Source organism: Anabrus simplex, chromosome 2, assembly GCF_040414725.1.
Source record: "Anabrus simplex isolate iqAnaSimp1 chromosome 2, ASM4041472v1, whole genome shotgun sequence".
Classification (NCBI taxonomy): domain Eukaryota; kingdom Metazoa; phylum Arthropoda; class Insecta; order Orthoptera; family Tettigoniidae; genus Anabrus; species Anabrus simplex.
Genome location: NC_090266.1, coordinates 89,569,418 through 89,589,525, shown reverse-complemented (window position 1 = coordinate 89,589,525; position 20,108 = coordinate 89,569,418). Strand labels below are relative to the sequence as shown.

At 38.5% G+C, this 20,108-nt stretch overlaps 1 protein-coding gene across 1 annotated transcript in view; it reads left to right on the top strand.

Moving 5' to 3' along the window:
- Window positions 1-5,902: 5,902 nt before the first annotated feature.
- LOC136864904 (solute carrier family 2, facilitated glucose transporter member 10) overlaps window positions 5,903-20,108 on the top strand; it is a 154,668-nt gene continuing 140,462 nt past the window's right edge. Inside the window, exon 1 of the mRNA XM_067142313.2 lies at window positions 5,903-6,486. Within this exon, the coding sequence (XP_066998414.1) occupies window positions 6,171-6,486 (316 nt within the window). The 5' untranslated portion in view covers window positions 5,903-6,170. The remainder of the gene's footprint in view (window positions 6,487-20,108) is intronic.

Genomic DNA, 20,108 nt, shown 5'->3' with positions numbered 1-20,108 from the left:
TAGGCTCTATATAAACCTATAAGTCTAGTTTTCTCCCTTCTCTTACTTAAAGTTTCCCACCCTAGTTTCTTTAACATTTCTGATACACTACTCTTTCTCCTGAAATCCCCTGTTACAAACCTTGCTGCTTTCCTCTGCACACTATCTATATCTTTTATTAGGTATTCTTGGTGAGGATCCCAAACACTGTTTGCATATTCCAATAATGGACGAACCATACTTAAGTAACTTTTCTCTTTTAATTCTTTGTTGCATCCTTTAAGTAGCCTCATTATGACATGTAACGATCTGTATGCTTTCCCAACAATGTCATCCACATGACCCTTCCAATGCAAATTACTTTCAAATCTTACACCTAAGTATTTGCACTTGCCATCTTTTGGGATAACTACCCCATCCAAAGTATATTCAAATTCAGTTTTAAAACTCTTGTTTGTAAATGTTGTAACAGTTGATTTGCCTCCAATAACTTTCATGTTATTCTCTTCAACCCATTGTTGGATACACTCAAGGTCCCTTTGTAATTCTGAACAATCCTCAATGGTATTTATTTCCCTGTAAACAATTATGTCATCTGCATACAATCTTATTTTTGATGTTATATTGTTCCCTAAATCATTTACGTATATTAAGAAAAGTAACGGACCGATTATACTACCCTGTGCAATTCCCTTCCAAACTTTCTCTTCCCGTCATACAATATTTCCTACTTTGACTTTCTGATCCCTTGAATTTAGAAATGCTTTTATCCAACGTGTAACCCTTACGTCCAATCCTATTCCCTCCAATTCCTTTAATAATATTCCATGCTCCACTCTATCAAAGGCTTTTGAAAGATCTATGGCTGTGCAATCTAACTGGCCTCCTGAATCCAAATGATCTGATATGTCCTGCTGAAATCCCACCAATTGTGCCTCACAAGAAAATTTATTTCTAAATCCATACTGGCTCCTCATGAACCAATGGTTATCATCACATATCCCTCTGATGTACTTTGCTATTAAACTCTCCAGTATTTTACAAACTATACTGGTCAGGCTGATTGGTCTGTAGTTCTCTGGTTTACTTTTATCACCATTTCCTTTATAAATTGGTATTATTATAGATTCCTTCCATTTCTTTGGTATTACACTATTATTTATGACATAGTCAAAGAGAAATCTTAAATGTACCACCCCATTGTCTTCATCACCTCCCCAGTAATTTGATCACTTCCTGCTGCTTTTCCTTGCTGAAGCAGTTGGATTTCTCTGAAAATATCTTCATTTGTGAACGAGAAGCTTCTTGTTTCCCTCTGTGTCTGTCCCTCTGTAACTTCTGTTTCGGTGTACTACTCCTGACAATCATCTACTGATTCTCTAAATTCCCTACTAAAGAGGTTTGCTTTCAGTATCTTTTAAATAGTGTTCACCCCCTTCTCCCACCATTGTAGGAATTTGGATTCCATTTCCTTTTTGATTCCTGATATATGAATACAGCTTTTTCCATTTCCCTTTGTGGTCATTAGGCTCTTGAAGAATGCCATTCATATAATTCTCTTTTGCTTCCTTTTTTACTCTATTCAGTTCCCTCATTAGCTGTTTTCTACTTTCTCTACTCTCCCTTCCTTCTTTGATTTTCCTGTTTACTATTCTACATATTCTTTTTAATTTTCTTATTTCCCTTGTATAATAAACAGGGTCTGAGATCAATTTACCCTTCTTAACAGGTACAAATCTCTTCTCACCTTCCCAAACGATTCCTTTGAATTTAGCCCAAAGTGTATCCACATTACTCCCTTCACTTATCCAACAACTGAACTGTGATTTAAGGTAAGTCCCAAATTCATCAACTTTAGTTTTTCTGTACAATTTCTTGTCTTGTGTGACCCTCTTATTAAGCCTTTTTGGTACCAGTCCTACATCCATTATTACAGCCTTATGGTCATCTATTCCTTCAATTACCTCAGTTTTATCAACAATTTCCCATGGTTTAACCAAGAATGCATCTAGCAAGTTATTGAGACGAGTTGGTTCTTGTACTACTTGTGTAAATCCTCCCTCCCAAATTAACTTATTTGCCAGTTTCTGTTCATGGGCTTCACTTGCAGCTCCATTCCATTCAACCTCAGGCAAGTTTAGATCTCCCCCAATTATTACCACATCATTATTATTGTTTTTATGAGTATAATCTATTATTTTCTCAAATATTTCCATGTCTCTTTCCTCTCTTCCTGGCCTGTATGTTCCAATAATTCCCACCTCCTTCATATTATCACAAATTAATTTTATCCCTAATATTTCATCCCTTTCATCGGTAAACCATTCATGTGAACAATATGTTTCCTTCACCAGAATAAACACCCCCCTCCCTTTTTAACTCCTCGGTCTCTACGATAGACTGTGTACCCTTCTGGAAATACTTCTCTATTACCCACCCCTTCTCTCAACCACGATTCCACTCCTATCACCACATCAGTCTCATAAGATTCCATCAATGTATCGAATTTGAATTGTTTATTTACTACACTCTGACAGTTTACCAAGAGCAATCTCAGACCCCCTTCCTCCCTAAAAATTGACTGTTGCAATTGGGTAACTTGAAATTCCTTACTTTCCTGAGTTTCAATTACTAGTTGGCTGAGCCAGCTTGAAGTACAGCTGGCTCTTTCTACTAGTTTTCCTGGTCAGTATTATAACTCAAGGGAGTTGCCTTTTTTACAGTACTTATCTTATGATTAATAAAATCTAGAACAATATTTGCTAGCTTTCGTTTACCTGAATTGTTTAGATGAAGGCCATGCTTTGTGTAACAGTGTCTTTCGAAACTGCTGCTATCAATTACCTGTGTATTACGAAAATGTTTACAAATTTTAACCATATCTGTATTAACTTTGTCCACTTCAATGTTCACACACGAGTATCTAATCAAATCATGCCTGTGGGGCACGTTCACTACAAAGATGTTAGTGTGAGTCAGCTAACCTCTTGTACATTTAAGTTCAGAAATAACATTCTTAGCGTCGTTGTGAGCTACGTCGTTCGTCCCGCCGGTGATCACTACTGCATCACGACTTCCGAAATTTCTTGCCGCCTGCTCCGTGTTTTCCAATACCTTCTTCATTGGGGCCCCAGGATAGATGACTGCCGATGCTGCAATATCTTCATTGACCATTTTCTCCGCAATTCCCCTCGCCTGGCTATCACCAAATATAAGAACGTTCGATACTTACGCCGGTGCACTGTGTGGGATATTTGGCCTAACTTTGCCGCTTCTCATAACGGATTTTGCGCTATACGTTTGACTGCTTCCTATACGGATACCGGTACCTTGCGTATCGCTTACTTCCCTCAGGGATGAAAATATATTTTTGGTGTCAATTACAAAGTTGTCCTTATTTAACTGTACACTTTTCCTCCTAGACTCTGAAGCAACTTGACACCACGCGCTAGAATTCTCGGAGCCACCTGTGTTCTGAGTGTTTACTGGTACCGGTACATTCGATTCCAGTAAACGTACCTTTTCCTTTAAAATCTCATTCTCCGCTTTTAATGCTTGTAAATCCTGTTGCAATAAAGAGAGAATTACAAGTACATTATCATTACCTCCATCCTCCAAGTAATGAGACGCCAGCGATTCGTTGACCGTTGTATGCCTAGGTTTGTTACCGCTATTCAAATTGCTCTCGCCACAGCTAACACAAGTCCAAGTATCTTCATTTTTAGCAAAACCAGCACTACATATACACTCAAAATGGTACCAAATTAAACACGTTTCACACTGGATACCATTCTTCACTCGCTTCATGTTTACACCACATTTATTCCCGATTATTTCGGAAGGGAACCGGGAGCTATCTTCACTTACATTCTTCGCTGACGCCATCTTGTAAAGTTATAAAATTTTGAACTTCCTGATAATACACACAGCAAATAGTTAACAAGCAAATTACAGATAAAAATAAATATGGGCTGTTATCTAGATACCTGATATTGTATGATGAATACTAAATCACTTACCTGATATCAACAGGTTTAATGTACCAGGAGAAGATTTTCTACAAAGAAAAACAAGTGATAATTTGGCAGTAACAAATTTAGTAGACAAATCTAAGATCAAGAAAGGAATTAGCGGGAAAACAAGTGAATGTTAACAGCAACATCAGTGCAGCCAACATTTGAAACGATAAAATTTCTCATTGTTATATTTACCCTTTGATGCGTAAAAATAAAAAATAGTAGAAAATTATTCCTATTCACTTCTGCATTCCTATTGACCCCGTTCTACGGTACGTCCCTCTTGAATGGCAAGAATTTTAATAATGCTTCTTTCCAGAGCTTTTGTGAACTCAGTCTCTCTGTCCACTCTAGTAATTGTCCGAATATGAGAGTTCCTATATCAATGCTCTGTATGGGCTGGATTCATCAAGATGAGTGACCCTTCTACTGATCCTTGATGTTCGCAATAGGTGTAACACCCCCGGAATCCGAAACCCGTTGTATTACATTTCCCGCTCACTCTACGGCCCTGGATATGCCCATACAGGTCATCGGCTTGGGTACCACTTTCATGTTGTGTTAGAAAGGACTAAATAATTATCCGTGCGGAATTCAACCTTCCCACTTCTTCTTTCATTCGTTTGTCCTGATCCAAATTCCCCTACGCTATTACTTTTTCTTCCTTGGTCAACCACTGCATTCCAGTCTCCTATAACAATTAGATTCTCGTCACCTTTTGAATATTGTATAAAACCTTCTATCTCTTCATATTCTTTCGATTTCTTCATCACCTGCTGAACTAGTAGCAAATACAGTAGAGACAATACGCGACACTCAGCGAGATATCGACGGACAGATACTAGAGCTCTATCTAGCGGATTGATCTGAGAACTACTGATTCTGTCATAAGAGCACGTGTATTTGTGTGTGAAGTTTTTGGTGTCATTTATGCGTTTTCAGTGAGTTGACATAATTAAATAGTAGCGTGTATCATTCCTTGATATCTCCGCTCAACATGAGGGGAAAGGTATGTGCTGTGTTTGGCTGCAGTAACTATGAAGTAGAGAAGAATGCGCAGACTTTCTTCAGTTTCTTCAGTTTCCCTCTGCATGTCAATCAATCAATCAGTCACTACTGATCTGCATTTAGGGCAGTCGCCCAGGTGGCAGATTCCCTATCTGTTGTTTTCATAGCCTTTCATGTCCTCGGGAGTAAGTTACGACTGTAGTTTCCCGTTGCTTTCAGCCGTGTAGCAGTATCAACACAGCTAAGTCATGTTAAGTATTATTACAAGGCTGTATCAGTCAATCACCTGACTGCCACCCTTGCAAATTCCGAATGGCTGCTAGTCCCACTTCGATGAATCATTCGTTAGTCAGGTCTCGCGACAGATACTCATCCGATATGGTTGCATTTGCCGCTCGGCTATCTGCTAAATTGGGACATGCAAGCCTCCCCACCGCGGAAGGTCACATGATTCGCAGGGGAGGGTGTAACGTGTAAGCTTCATAATGTACTGCATGCTTTGGCTAACCAATATTCTCTGCGTAATGCTTGAACCCATTCCTTCAAAATAAATAAATAAATAAATAAATAAATAAATAAATAAATAAATAAATAAATAAATAAATAAATAAATAAATAAATAAATAAATAAATAAATAAATAAATAAATAAATAAATAAATAAATAAATAAATAAATGAGCGAGTGAGTGAAAGATAGATAGATAGATAGATAAATAGATAGATAGATAGATAGATAGATAGATAGATAGATAGTACCGCTTGATGTCAAGTCAGATATCAACGAGTTCCCTTGTTTCGCGTGGAAGCACTGTTGTGTATCCTGTTTCATTGAGTTCACTGTTTTTACTCTTTGTTTCTTAAAAATGCGAGTGCATAGCCTTTTACTCCATGAGCTCAAAGGGTTTAATGTTGTTGAAAATGCTTGTTACGGTTACTCTGCCGCAATCTGACGTTTGCGTTTGCCGAAGTTGACATTTAATATCAAGACATGGACTGCAGTTCGTTTAACAAATGAATTTATCTCATTTATTTTATCACATGATCGCCTCAGATGCCTTTTAATGATGACCGATGTGTCTGTCTTAAATCCGTGAAAATATTGGATCGAGATGTTCATGTTGCTCAGCAAATTGTGTTGAAGTGCACATTGTATTACTGTTTCAAGAATGTCAGACGAAGAAGATACAACCATACTTCTCAGTGGGAAAAACAGTGGCAGAGGATTATGCGAACCAAGCATGTCAGTGCAACATCAGACCCTTAGTAAAGATAGTCAGAATGTTGTTTGTGTTAATTCCAGAAATCATGCAGTGGTCGCTACATTTGTTGGTATTCTTGGAGGAATTGCCTTTGGGTATGATATGGGATTTAGCCTGAACGTCTTCACCCAAGTAAAACAATTCTACAGCCTTACTTGCATGGAGCAGTACATGATCCGGAGTGTTTGGCTTATTGGAGCACTTTTTGCCTCAGCTGTTGGAGGTAATGACTAGATTTTTATGATAGCATTTTTAAAGTTTTAAGAGCAGAATTTATGTAACAATGAGTTGATTCATATTTGTAGAAAATACTTTCATTTGAAACTTTTTTTTTTTTTTTTTTTGCTAGTGGCTTTACGTCGCACCGACGATGGCGACGGCGACGATGGGATAGGAAAGGCCTAGGAGTTGGAAGGAAGTGGCCGTGGCCATAAATAAGGTACAGCCCCAGCATTTGCCTGGTATGAAAATGGGAAACCACGGAAAACCATCTTCAGGGCTGCCGACAGCGGGATTTGAACCCTCTATCCCCCGGATGCAAGCTCACAGCCGCGCACACCCCCCCACCGCACGGCCAACTCACCCGGTTTAAACTATTTATCACTTGTCTGCATTAGGCGTAGTAGGCCTATGAACTTCCCTTAGTAAGGTGATAAGTATACCACTCTTTTAAGAGAAAAATTTAGGTCATAGTTAATGGCAAACGACCCGTCTGGTAATTTGCAGTTTTCCTGCGGGACTAAATTCCGGCACCTCGGCGCCTCCGAAAACCGTAAAAGTAGTTAGTGGGACGTAAAGTAAATAACTATTTATTATTAATTTACAGTTTAACCTGGGGAAATGTTAAACATTGTTTCTTGTGAATGTTCTTTCTCTTTCATGTTTTATTGAATCATCTTTAATTGGGAAAATAACCTGTTGATCTATCTGATATTGTTCAGATTCGTTAGTGCCTTCTTCATTATCTTAAATATTGTTTTTACACCTGGACTAGGCCTATATTCTATTTGTTCCAAAATTACCTACTTTTAAACCATTTAAAAGCAAAAATATGAAATTAATCAGAGACCTTGAGTATTCATTACATTATTAATTTAATAGAAAATTATCTTTTGGGCTGCTTAACCGTGAATTGCTATTTGGAAGAATGTTGATATTTCATCTGCAGTGTTGCAGGAGAAGGCCTACTCTAGTTATTCCTGGTACCTTTTCTTTTACTGTACAATCGTCCGGCTCCATGGCTAAATGGTTAGCTTGCTGGCCTTTGGCCACAGGGGTCCCGGGTTCGATTTCCGGCAGGGTCAGAAATTTTTATCATCATTGGTTAATTTCGCTGGCACAGGGGCTGGGTGTATGTGTTGTCTACATCATCATTTCATCCTCATCACGATGCGCAGGTCGCCTACGAGGAGTCAGATCGAAAGACCTGCACCTGGCGAGCCAAACATGTTCTCGAACACTCCTGGCACTAAAAGCCATATGCCATTTCATTTCACTGTACAATCCATTTTTCATTGGAAATTAAACTGAGTTGGCCTTTAGCCTGTTGTTTTTAAACACTGAAAGTCAGATCTTGTTAAAGTACTGGCCTCCTTGTTTGTGGCTATGGTTGCTGCAATGTTTTTTCTGTTCCAGTTTCAAAGTAACTTAACATTGGCGAACGTCAAACTGGCAAGAAATAGCTAGAAGCGTAGGCCCTAAGTACGTAGGTGTTAATATACGGAAAGATCTTCATAGGGGTAATCACATAAATGGTATTGTAAATAAAGGGTACAGCTCTCTGCACATGGTTATGAGGGTATTTAGGGGTTGTAGTAAGGATGTAAAGGAGGGGGCATATATGTCCTTAGTAAGACCCTAACTAGAGCATGGTTCCAGTGTATGGGACCCTCATCAGGATTACTTGATTCAAGAACTGCTAAAAATCCAAAGAAAAGTAGCTCGATTTGTTCTGGATGATTTCTGACAAAAGCGTAGCGGTACAAAAATGTTGCGAAGTTTGGGCTGGGAAGACTTGGGAGAAATGAGACGAGCTGCTCGACTAAGTGGTATGTTCTGAGCTCTCATTGGAGAGATGGCATGTAGTGACATTAGTAGACGAATAAGTTTAAGTGGTGTCTTTAAAAGTAGGAAAGATAAAGTTTGAATTCAAGAGGACAACTTAGGGCAAATATTAGTTTCTAGGAAGGGGAATTAGGGATTGGAATAACTTACAAAGAGAAATATTCAATAAATTTCCAATTTGTTTGAAATCTACGATAACAACAGGTAGGAAATCTGCCACCTGGGTGACTGCCCTAAATGCAGATCAGTAGTGGTTCATTGTCTTAGAATTTCACTTGATTCTAATGGTTAAGCATATGTCTTGGCTGCTGCATTTAGGTGACAGAGCTGCTTGTATTCCATCACTGTAATTATGCTCTGTGCTCCATAGTTCATATTTATGCAATTATTTATATACAGGAAAATGATCATGGTACCAAATACAGAAATCTCATTAAATAGGAGCCTTGGTTAGCAGGGGTAACTTATCAGTGAGAACGTGAAAAAATACTTTAATAATCTCTTGAACGTAACGTAGGCCTATAGTATAGCCTAAAAGAGAGGAAGGTATATGAAAGCAGAAACATTAGGGCCTACTTGTTTAATGATGTGTCTGACTCAACTTTAATGTCTTTTCTTTTCTGACCGGGCGAGTTGGCCATGCGCGTAGAGGCGCGCGGCTGTGAGCTTGCATCTGGGAGATAGTAGGTTCGAATCCCACTATCGGCAGCCCTGAAGATAGTTTTCCGTGGTTTCCCATTTTCACACCCGGCAAATGCTGGGGCTGTACCTTAATTAAGGCCACGGCTGCTTCCTTCCAACTCCTAGGCCTTTCCCATCCCATCGTCGCCATAAGACCTATCTGTGTCAGTGCGACGTAAAGCCCATAGCAAAAAAAAAAATTCTTTTCTTCTCTATTACAAATTACTTTATCTGGAAATTTGCGAGATTGGCAGTTTATATTTGTTTTACTTGTATGCACACTCATTACCTGTAGCCTATATAATTCTGGTGATGCTGGTTCCTTAATTAAAGAAGATAATTTTGAAGATCAATAATAATAATAGGCGTAATAATAAGTTATTTGTTTTGTGTACCAGTATTACTCTATAGTTTTTGGAGACACAGAGATGCCGGAATTTTGTTCCGCAGGATTCTTTTTATTTTAGTAAATCTACTGACATGGGACTAGTGTAATTAAACACCTTCAAATACCACTGGACTGAGCCAGGATCAAACCCGCTAACTTGGGCTCGGAAAGCCAGTGCTTCTACCTACTGAGTCTGTCAGCCTGGCCTTATACAATTATCTGATTCATAAATGCTCTGAAAAGTCAAAACAGAAAACCCATAATATCCAACCTTTTTGTAAGAGGAATAATGTAAATTAGGCCTTCATCATTTGTCACCATTTTTGACAATGGGAGAAAAATAATTTCCAATCAGCCAAATAATTCATATTAAAAATAAAAGGTTAAGAATACTATTAAACATAGTGGCATGCTTTGTACAATCTAGTGGACATCTTCACGTTCCACTAATCATGTCAAATAGGCTAAATATAAAATCACCTTGAAAATACAGGTACAAATTAAAAAAAATTCTCCACGCAAAAAAAAAAATTAAATATATACAAGTGAAATGTGTAAAATCCAGCAGATGTGGCATAACAAGAGGGCATAGGCTATGATGTCCGGCTCCATGGCTAAATGGTTAGCGTGCTGGCATTTGGTCACAGGGGTCCCGGGTTCGATTCCCGGCAGGGTCGGGAATTTTAACCATCATTGGTTAATTTCTCTGGCCCGGGGCTGGGTGTATGTGTAGTCTTCATCATCATTTCATCCTCATCACGACGCGCAGGCTGCTTACGGGAGTCAAATCAAAAGACCTGCACCTGGCGAGCCGAACATATCTTAGAACACTCCCGGCACTAAAAGCCATACGCCGTCATTCATCATAGGCTATGATAGGAACTGCAGAATAAGCTAAGTATTGCAATAACCTATATACTCCACTTGAGTACACAATTTATAGCTTAATTATAACGGCTTACTTGTTCTGACAGCGAGCAGGGTCTCGATGTGACCAGCAATTTCTATGGTAACAGCTACTCGCCATCCAGCATGCCCCTTTCCCTTTGCTGTTTTCCATTGCCAACTGGAAGCAGATCGGTCTAGGGTTGAATTTTCCTGTATATGTGTACTGTTTTAGTGCATGAGCTCTTGGATAACAGTAGGTGCTTCTATGTGAGAGTAGTTGTTAGTTTTATGTATTTTAGATATTAGTAATGATTTTTTTAAATGATGAATTCTCATATTTTGGATATCAAGGAAAATAGGTGAGAGAACAGATGATTGTGAGAGGTTAAAAGCCATATCCATTACTGTGAGAATGTGGAGCTTATCAGTATGTCCGATTGCTGAAAGAAAGTTGAGACTGGTTGTGTTGTTAAATATTGCGTTCTTGTACTGTCAGTTTCCAAAGTTCAAAAGCAACTCAACGTTAGTCCAGAGAAAGACATCTCAGAGCTCTAATAATGTTATTGGTTATACATCCCACTAACTACTTTTATTTCCGGCCCCGCGATGCAGGGGGCAACGCGTCCGCCTGTCACCCGGCGGCCCCTGGTTCGATTCCCGGTTGGGTCAGGGGTTTTTAATTGTACATGATTAATATCCCTGGCCTGGGGACTGGGTGTTTGTGTCGTCCTTAACGTTCCTTTCCTCACATTCAACACTACACTTCCTCCATTCTAATTACACGCAGGTTTATATCACATGGTACAAGTGGGGGCAAAAGATCTCTATAATTCGACGCCCTGAACAAATAGCATTTTAAAAACAGAAAAAGAAAAAACTACTTTTATGGTGTTTGGAGACTCCAAAGTGCTGGAATTTTGTCCTGCACAAGTTATTTTGTGTGTCACTAAATCTACCAACATGAGAGTGACATTTTGAGTACCTTCAAGTACCACCTGACTGAGCCAGGATTGAAGCCTCCCTTGGCCTCTGAAGGCCAGCGCTCTACCATTTGAGCTGCTCAGCCCAGCGATCGAAGCTCTATTATAAGAGTTAGAAGAAACCCGGTTGGGGCTTGACCGATGTAGTGATCTTTGAGATTTAAGTTGATGACTTTACTGCAGAACTTAACTGGTTGAATATTAATAATGGTTATTGTACTAATACGCTCATGATTGCTTTAAATGGACATCATTTTCCACTTAACGAATATGCAGAGCCAGTTTAGTTTTAACAGTAGACCCACTGTTCAGAGCATGTGGCACCAGTGTTGAAAATTCTTAAAATGAAAATGCACTCTGCTTTATTTAGCACCGACACAAATAGGTCTTATGGCGACGATGGGATAGGAAAGGGCTAGGAGTGGGAAGTGACTATGGCCTTACTTAAGGTACAGCCCCAGCATTTGCCTGGTTTAAAAATGGGGAAACCACAGAAAACCATGTTCAGGGCTGCTGACAGTGGAGTTCGAATCTACTATCTCCTGAATGCAACCTGATAGCTTGTGACCCAAACCACACAGCCACTTGCTTGGTCTGTGTGATTTCAAACACTAGAAAGAAAGGATACCACCTCGGATCTTAATTTGACAGTATGTTCCAGTGGCCATGTATTTTGAATATGTTATGGTAGTGGAACAACATTCTTTCAAACAAGCTATTTCATTTTTTTTTTTTTTTTTAAATTCGGTCTGCTGTTCCAGTATGCTAGTAACAGCTGCTTTAATCTAAAGAACCATTGCATTTGAAACATCTATACCATTCTCAAAGGGATGTTACCATAATTAATTGTGGAATATAATTCCTTGTGTACAGTTTGACACACAGGAATATATATAAACCAGTTGTGGGACTCCATGATTGAAAAACTCAAATAGTTTATCTGATGTTTGCCTTTTTCTCTTAAAGTAATTCTTAATTCAAGCAATCATGCCGACTGTTACTGTATGCACACAAATGCAATTATGATATGGTGACAGCACATGAAACCCGTGTTGTATTTGATGCTGATTACTTGGCATTGGTAACTGCTAGGCTGTCTGTCATTCACAGAAATGTTTGGTAAGCAGCCATGTAGCATACATACAGTGGACTTGGACTCACATTGCAACGCAAGCCTTCTCAATTAGTGCTGCCAGGCTTATTGGCTCAGACAGTTGAGGCGCTGGCCTTCTGACCCCATCTTCTTGGCAGGTTTGATCCTGACTCAGTCCAGTTGTATTTTAAGGTGTTCAAATACGTCAGCCTGGTGTCAGTAGATTTTATGGCATGCAAAAGAACTCTACGGGGCTAAATTCTGGCACCTCAGTGTCTCCGAAAACCGTAAAATGGGACGTAACTTCAATTATTTTCAGTTGGTGCTCTCAAGTGGGTGTTAAGCCACGTGCAGATTTAGCAATGCCGCCTCGCAAAGCTCATTTGAATTTGCCTGCAAAGTGATCTGATTAGCTAACTTCAGCAACTGATAAAATGACAATGGCTTTGGATATCAAATTACCAGTATGACCAACCCTGTAGCGCACAATACCCAGTTCCTCTTGTTTCCGACCATCCGATAAGTTTGTCTTTGCATTTCAAGAGAAATAGGCCAACAGTCACATAAGAACAGTTTTGCAAGTTTTGAAGAAAATGGCATATATTAATTTTATTTTTCTTATAATGCCTATTTTGCTATTTTTCATATTTAGCATATTTCTTTAACTGAAAAAAGAAAGTTTGCAAACGCATGGTCAAGGAATTCATGACTCATGTTCGTTGCAACGAATGGCACAACGGAAGGCCTTTGTGTTAAACTTCAGGTTCTGGACTGTCTTACAGTGTATTTCACGGAAGGTCCGATTTTCAGAAAGTAGATAGTTTCACATTAGCTTGCTATTCAGGAACAGGGAATTGGCACCTCTGATGATTTTTGGAACTGGATAAAAATAGCTCACTTCCAACACCACAAACGAGAAATGGTATGTAACTGATTGATAGATCTTACAGCAGTCTGTGAGGTATGCAAGGAAAAAAACTTAAGCATTTTCAATAAAGAAATGGTCGGCAGACTGCAGCAATGTTTCATCACGGGTAGCCAGGTGGTATAAATGCCAGATGTGTAAAAACAAGGTATTAGAGATGGGCAAAAAATAACACAATGGTTATTTTGGCACTGTCCCAGACTCGGAACTGATCTTTAAGTGAACAGTACGCCGGAACATTCTGTTCTGAAAGAAGAGTGTTCCTTGTTGCCTGCACACCAGCAAGATAGGTCTAGCAACAACGTGTGCCGAAAGAACAGTGTTTCCTGTCGCCTGCACTTAATGGGATTGGTCTAGCAACACCCTGTTCCGAAAAAAACAGTGTTCCGTATACCCTGCACTTAGCTGGATTTGTCCAAGAGCTACACCATCGGTCTTGATTGGTCTAGTTATTTGAGAACTGCGCGTGTTCCGCTGGTTGGCTGATTATTCCGACTGTGGGTGAACGTGAGTGCTAGTTCTCTACACTGGTTTCGATATCCTTTGATGCTAGTCATATTGGCTGCAATGCGCAACAGGTGAGCATCAAGGGTAGGAAAAGGGAATCTATGGAATTGTAAGAGCCGTGCATCTTAGTCAGCAGTTTCACAGACTGCGAATACTTTACAAATAAAAGTATTTATAAAATCCTTCTTATCAATACAAATCAACTCATCTGTTAGATGAAACAAAGTCTTTACATGTTTCGGCCTATTCTTAAGGCCATGTTCAGTAGCAGAACAATTATTACATAACACAAACAAATTAAAAATCTTGATGAAGTGAAATGACAGATGAAATGACAGATTTTTCATTTGTTTGTGTTATGTAATAATTGTTCTGCTACTGAAGATGGCCTTGGGAATAGGCCGAAACGTGTAGCCTATAGACTTTGTTTCATCTAACAGATGAGTTGATTTGTATTGATAAGGAGGATTTTATAAATACTTTCATTTGTACAGTGACAACCGTCAATATGGAATAAGATTTATAACTTGCAAGACTGCGAATACGCGGTAAGTACGCATGATGCTGACTTTTTAAACCTTTGTTCATATGAGTTCTCGCTGCGTTAAACCACGTGCATCATCAAAGCATTGTTTTACAGCGATTCATGGCTGTTTGTGTTGTGCTATCCACTGTAATTTGCTCATTAGAAGTGTTAGAAGTAGACTATATACATACCGGTACCTATATAACCAAAAACCAAACCAAACCCCATGGCACTACAGCCCTTGAAGGGCCTTGGCCTACCAAGCGACCGCTGCTCAGCCCGAAGGCCTGCAGATTACGAGGTGTCGTGTGGTCAGCACGACGAATTATCTCGGCCGTTATTTTTGGCTTTCTAGACCGGGGCCGGTATCTCACCGTCAGATAGCTCCTCAATTCTAATCACGTAAGCTGAGTGGACCTCGTACCAGCCCTCAGGTCCAGGTAAAAATCTCTGACCTGGCCGGGAATCGAACCCGGGGCCTCCAGGTAAGAGGTAGGCACGCTACCCCTACACCACGGGGCCGGCTACTTATATAACACATGGCAATATCAATATACCAAATGTTATTGAACTAGGCCTACATGTTTCATGTTTTCCAATACCTGCCTTCTTATGCCAGATAAAAACCTTAGTTAATCTATAATTGTTAGGCTCTTCAGTCTCTCGAAACCAATGTATGATTAAATACAATTTATGAAACACCTGAAGCAATATATATTTAACATTTCATTACTACCCAATTTGTTGTGATAGAAACCATGTATTAGCATTTTCCAGGGACCTCAAAATTGAAGCTTTGAAACTAGCAGTGAGGAAACAACGTTCAAATGAGCATTTACGGGGTTCATTGATATTTTCTATTTCTCCACTGCCTAAAACTTTGATTGTTATTTTGGAATTGTTATTCGGAACATAGTATTTTTTTGAAACAGGAACAACCAGAACTGTTCCAGAAAAAGAACTTTGCCCATCTCTACAAGGTATTAAGTTATTCAATATGTTGAATTTTTACAACCACATCATTATCAAAATCAACTTTCTACCTATTAGGCCATGTTACATATATATATATATATATATATATATATATATATAGTACATGTTGGGGAGATGTTACGTACAGAAAAAATGGCTAACTGGGCACCAGTGGGATTCGAACCCACAACCTCTGGATTTCGCATCTGTTGCTCTACCAGTTGAGCTATGGTTTTATTTGTTCTGTTGGAAAGGATCTAAGCTACAGGTCTGGCACTACTACCATCACACTGTACAGTGTGTGCAAGTCGCCTGTTGCAGGCCAAGTCAATGAATACTGAATTTTCATGACTGCATTGTAATCAAAATCAACTTTCAACCTATTAGGTCATGTTACGTACATATAGTACGTGTTGAAGAGATGTTAAGTACAGAACAAAACTGGCCTACCGGACACCAGTGGGTTCTGAACCCATACGACCTAATAGTTTGAAAGTTGATTTTGATTATTATGATTTACTTCAGGGTTGCAGTAGTTTTTAGCATTTGCATGCAGTGGTCAAAGTTGTTAAACGATTCTTGACTGAGGTGTAGCATTTTCTCCTCACATTTTGAATACTTGCCTCAGGCCCTTGAGAATCTAGACACTAGGGGTCTGCTTCTCCTGGAGTTTCAGTGGTGGCAGGTATGCAAGCCAAGCTAAACACAGCACCCACTAAAAGGTTTTGTTGAAAAATTCAGAACAGTGTGCCAGAAATGCTTGGGGCTGATGTAAGTCAGTCACTCATAAAAAGAACGACTGTATGATATTTTATGGTTCTTGCATATTCTATCAGAATTAATTTTAATAATAATAATGGCGTGTGACCTGCAGAGAGGCCTGGTGCAGGACTTTTGATTTGACGCCCATAGACGACCTGCGTGTCGTGATAAGGATGAAATGATGATGAAGATGGCACGTACACCCAGTCCCCGTGCCAGGGGAATTAACCAATTATGGTTAAAATTCCTGACCCTGCCAAAGGCCAGCACGCTAACCATTTAGCCATGGAGCCGTACATTTATTTTAATTATCTAAATATAATTCACTTCCCATGTGGATACAAAACCTGTGGATACCCTGAACAAACATTATATCTATAGGTTTAGTTGTTTCAGAGATAAATGTACATATACAATGGGCCTACCATATGCCCATTCTTTTCTGAATGATTGTACATATAGAAAGGGGCAGAGTGACTCTCGGTTTAATATCGGGGAACTTTAAAATATTCCTCCTTTTAAGTTTGCCCCAGTTATAGGCAGTGACTATAAACATTCTTTTTCAGCATACAGGCTTGTATTTACCGAACGGCCTTCCTTCACAACCTATAACTTGGAAAAACTTCTTGTGGTTTAGAGTCATTTGAAGTATTGCAAAAGTTTTTTTAAAATATTGATGTACATTTATTATTAAACAAAAGTAAGGTTTTCACAGTGTAATTAGAATAATTCGGATAGCTCTTTCTCCTGAATCTTTATTTGTATAGGCCTATTATATTGCATTTAATCATTGTTGTTTAATTCTGTGGCAAAGACTTCATAAATTGCTTACTTTTAATTTTTTAATATGTATCTAAGTGCCCAGTTTTGAAGATTTTAAAGGTTTTTATTGCATATTTGTCTGCATATTGTTGGACACTTGAGTTGTTGCATATAAATTCTTGGTGTAATAATGAATAATATTTCAGAATAACAACAAAACAACTCATTTAATCACTATAATAATATCGTGTGACTATTCCCAGCTATGGCTCATGGTGTGCGTTACAGTACTATAGTCACGTCTTAGATCATGAACCATTGGCAGCAAGAGTTGCCTGGCAAGTGGTCATGAGAGTCAGGATACCTGTTACTATGCAGTGGGAGTGGGCATCTTGGACATACGAGGGTCGAGTCATAAGTCATGGCAACTGTTCTGGGGTTATCCGTGGAACGCAGAGGAGTGAAAGAAGGTGTGGGCTTGACTGGGTCTATCTACGATATCAAAGAGTAATTTAAAACGTTAAAATAAAGGTTATATTTCTTTTCAGATCTTAAACATAACAAAATTCTTCACTATGTGAAGGAACAAAATGTCAGGTACAAAATACCAAACAAGAGCAGAAACCCAAGAGTTGAAAATTACAAGTTTTGAGCTTCCAGCTCCAATTTACAAGTTTACAACTTCGCAAATGTTGCGTTTGGTTAAATCAGGAGAGATATCTCCCAAAACACAGTTCAAGAGCACTTAGCTCGAAAGGTTACAAATACGGCCTTCCAAAGGCCCCACTCAGTATCACACAAATCTCAGAAAAGAGCTTACCTGCTCTCCAAATTTTACAAAGGAGGCTGGTTCCCAATATCTTACAGCCTACTCAAGGGAACTTTACACAAAACCTTACAATTGCTGGCCTCTCTAGACACAACCTGCAATTTACAATACCTTTATCCATACTACTGGGCCTTCGTGAAAAAGAAGAACAGGTTAAATTACTGGCCCCAACTCAAAAATGTATGGAGGCGAATACTTGCGCTCCTAGAAAACCATGTTTTAAAACCCTACTTGGGCTAGTGGCCTGATGATGCAGAGGCTATTCCCAAACTACTGAGGTGACCCGAAGGACAAGTTAATTTATGATTTACATGAGAAGAACAGTTATAAAATCATAGTCACCTCCAGATAAATTGAAGGAACTTGAGAGGGTAATGCACTCTCTATCCCCAATTTACAGTTTAAGACTTTATGAAATTTTACGTTTGAAGTATAAGTTTACATTTTAGAAAACAGAGATGGGTACATAGTTAAAGATTAGAACCTTCCCCTCGGGTGAGTTTGCGGAGATGGCTACAGAGATAGAAAACTGGTGGCCATTACCTGGGCTGATGTTCTGCCTGCCGAAGAATGAGGAGCCCTGCTTCCTGTCTTAACACACGCACTCAGGAATTCGACGATCAGTAAGACAAGGTAGCTTGAAAAAGCTGCAGCTTATATACCCGAGAGGAGGGTTCGAGGAGGCTCTGGACTAAATCCGGACACACCCTCTCATTTTTATTGGTTAAACAAAAACCTACAAGAAGCCTATGATTGGCTGAAAAATAATTACAGAAAATTTATAATTGGCCAGACTCAAAAGCTGGCGGGATGAGAAGGAAGTGTTGCAAACCTTGAAGTACCAAAATAAATGAAAGTCAATTTAGTTGAAAAAACATATAAACAAAAAAACTTCTTCAAATCATTAATTATTCCACCTTGCACCAGAGTGCATGACTTCAGTTTTTATAATAGAGACATCTATGGAGAAAAGTTCAAACTTCTTGATGTACACCAAAACAAAACAAAGAAATCCAGTCAGTTTAGGAAACTTCAGAATAACATATTACTCAGTTATTCATTAGTGACATCTTCTGATTAATGTCCCAACCTTATGTATTAGCAGTTTCACATTTTGTTCGATAGAGTTCCTTAAGGCGCTATGTGCGGGGTTGAGGTTTACCTCCCGGTACAGCAACTATTTTTTTTCTCGTGAACAGAGGACATTGTAAAAAGTTTCAAACAAATTTGTTAAAAACACCATTCCAATACTTTACAATCTTTAAGATACAAATCTTACATAGATGTTAAAATGGGACATGTTTTGCTTAAGCTTTGTAAGCATCTTTAGCCACACTTAATCTAAAGCTAAGTCAGGGCCCTGAACTGGGTTCCTCATTAAAGTATAATACATGCTGTTTTATTTTGTATTAATACATGCTGTTTTATCTTGTATTAATACATGCCATTTTATCTTGTATTAAAGCATGTATTATACTTTAATGAGGAACCCAGTTCAGGGGCCTGACTTAGCTTTAGATTAAGTGTGGCTGAAGATCCTTACAAAGCTTAAGCGAAACATGTCCCATTTTAAAATCTATGTAATATTTGTATCTTAAACTTAAAGATTGTAAAGTATTGGAATGGTGTTTTTAACAAATTTGTTTGAAACTTTTTACATTCTGTACTCCAATACGGCTCTCACAATGAGACTCATAACATGTAATAAAACAGGTGACAACACGGAAAATCTAAGTTATGCATTTGGAAATAAAGGGTATGTATTCATGCATAGTGCCTGAAGACAAATTCTGACTTCAGGAGATTCTCGTAGGAAAGTGAGAGAACACAGGCCATTGGTAAACATTGTGGGTTTTTTTTCTTTACTGGGCGAGTTGACAGTGCTTATTTAACGTCAAAAATTTCTTTATTGGTCTGTATTGAAACAAGATTTACAGTCAAAGCTAAGGATAGAATTTTCGACCTGTTCAGTACTATAAAAATGTGAAATAATTAAAACGCCACATTTTTATTGTCATTTTTAGGTACCGGTTTCGGCATTGTATGTGCCATCATCAGCCTAGGATGAAGTAAGGACATTCAGCTAGTTACATTAGAATATTTATAATATATGTATGCACAAACAAACCTTCTAAGATACCTTGTAATTTACAATTGCATTATATCATAAAACATTTGTATAGTTGAAAAACAAATACCTCCTAAATACCTCTTTATAAAGTTCTAGAAAAGACATAAAATGTTCTATATATAGTTCTGTACATTTCTATCTCCTGGCGTTGTTAAATGCTTGTAACTGTGCATAAAATTAACAGTAGCACCAAGTTTCATATAAAATCTTTTTTAATTATATCTAAACAGCTGTTAAAATAGACTGTTGACCTTGGAACGAAATATAAAACCTTATAAACATTCTGTCATGAGAGATCTTAACAAGAATACACTATCAGCTAATTTTGTTCTAG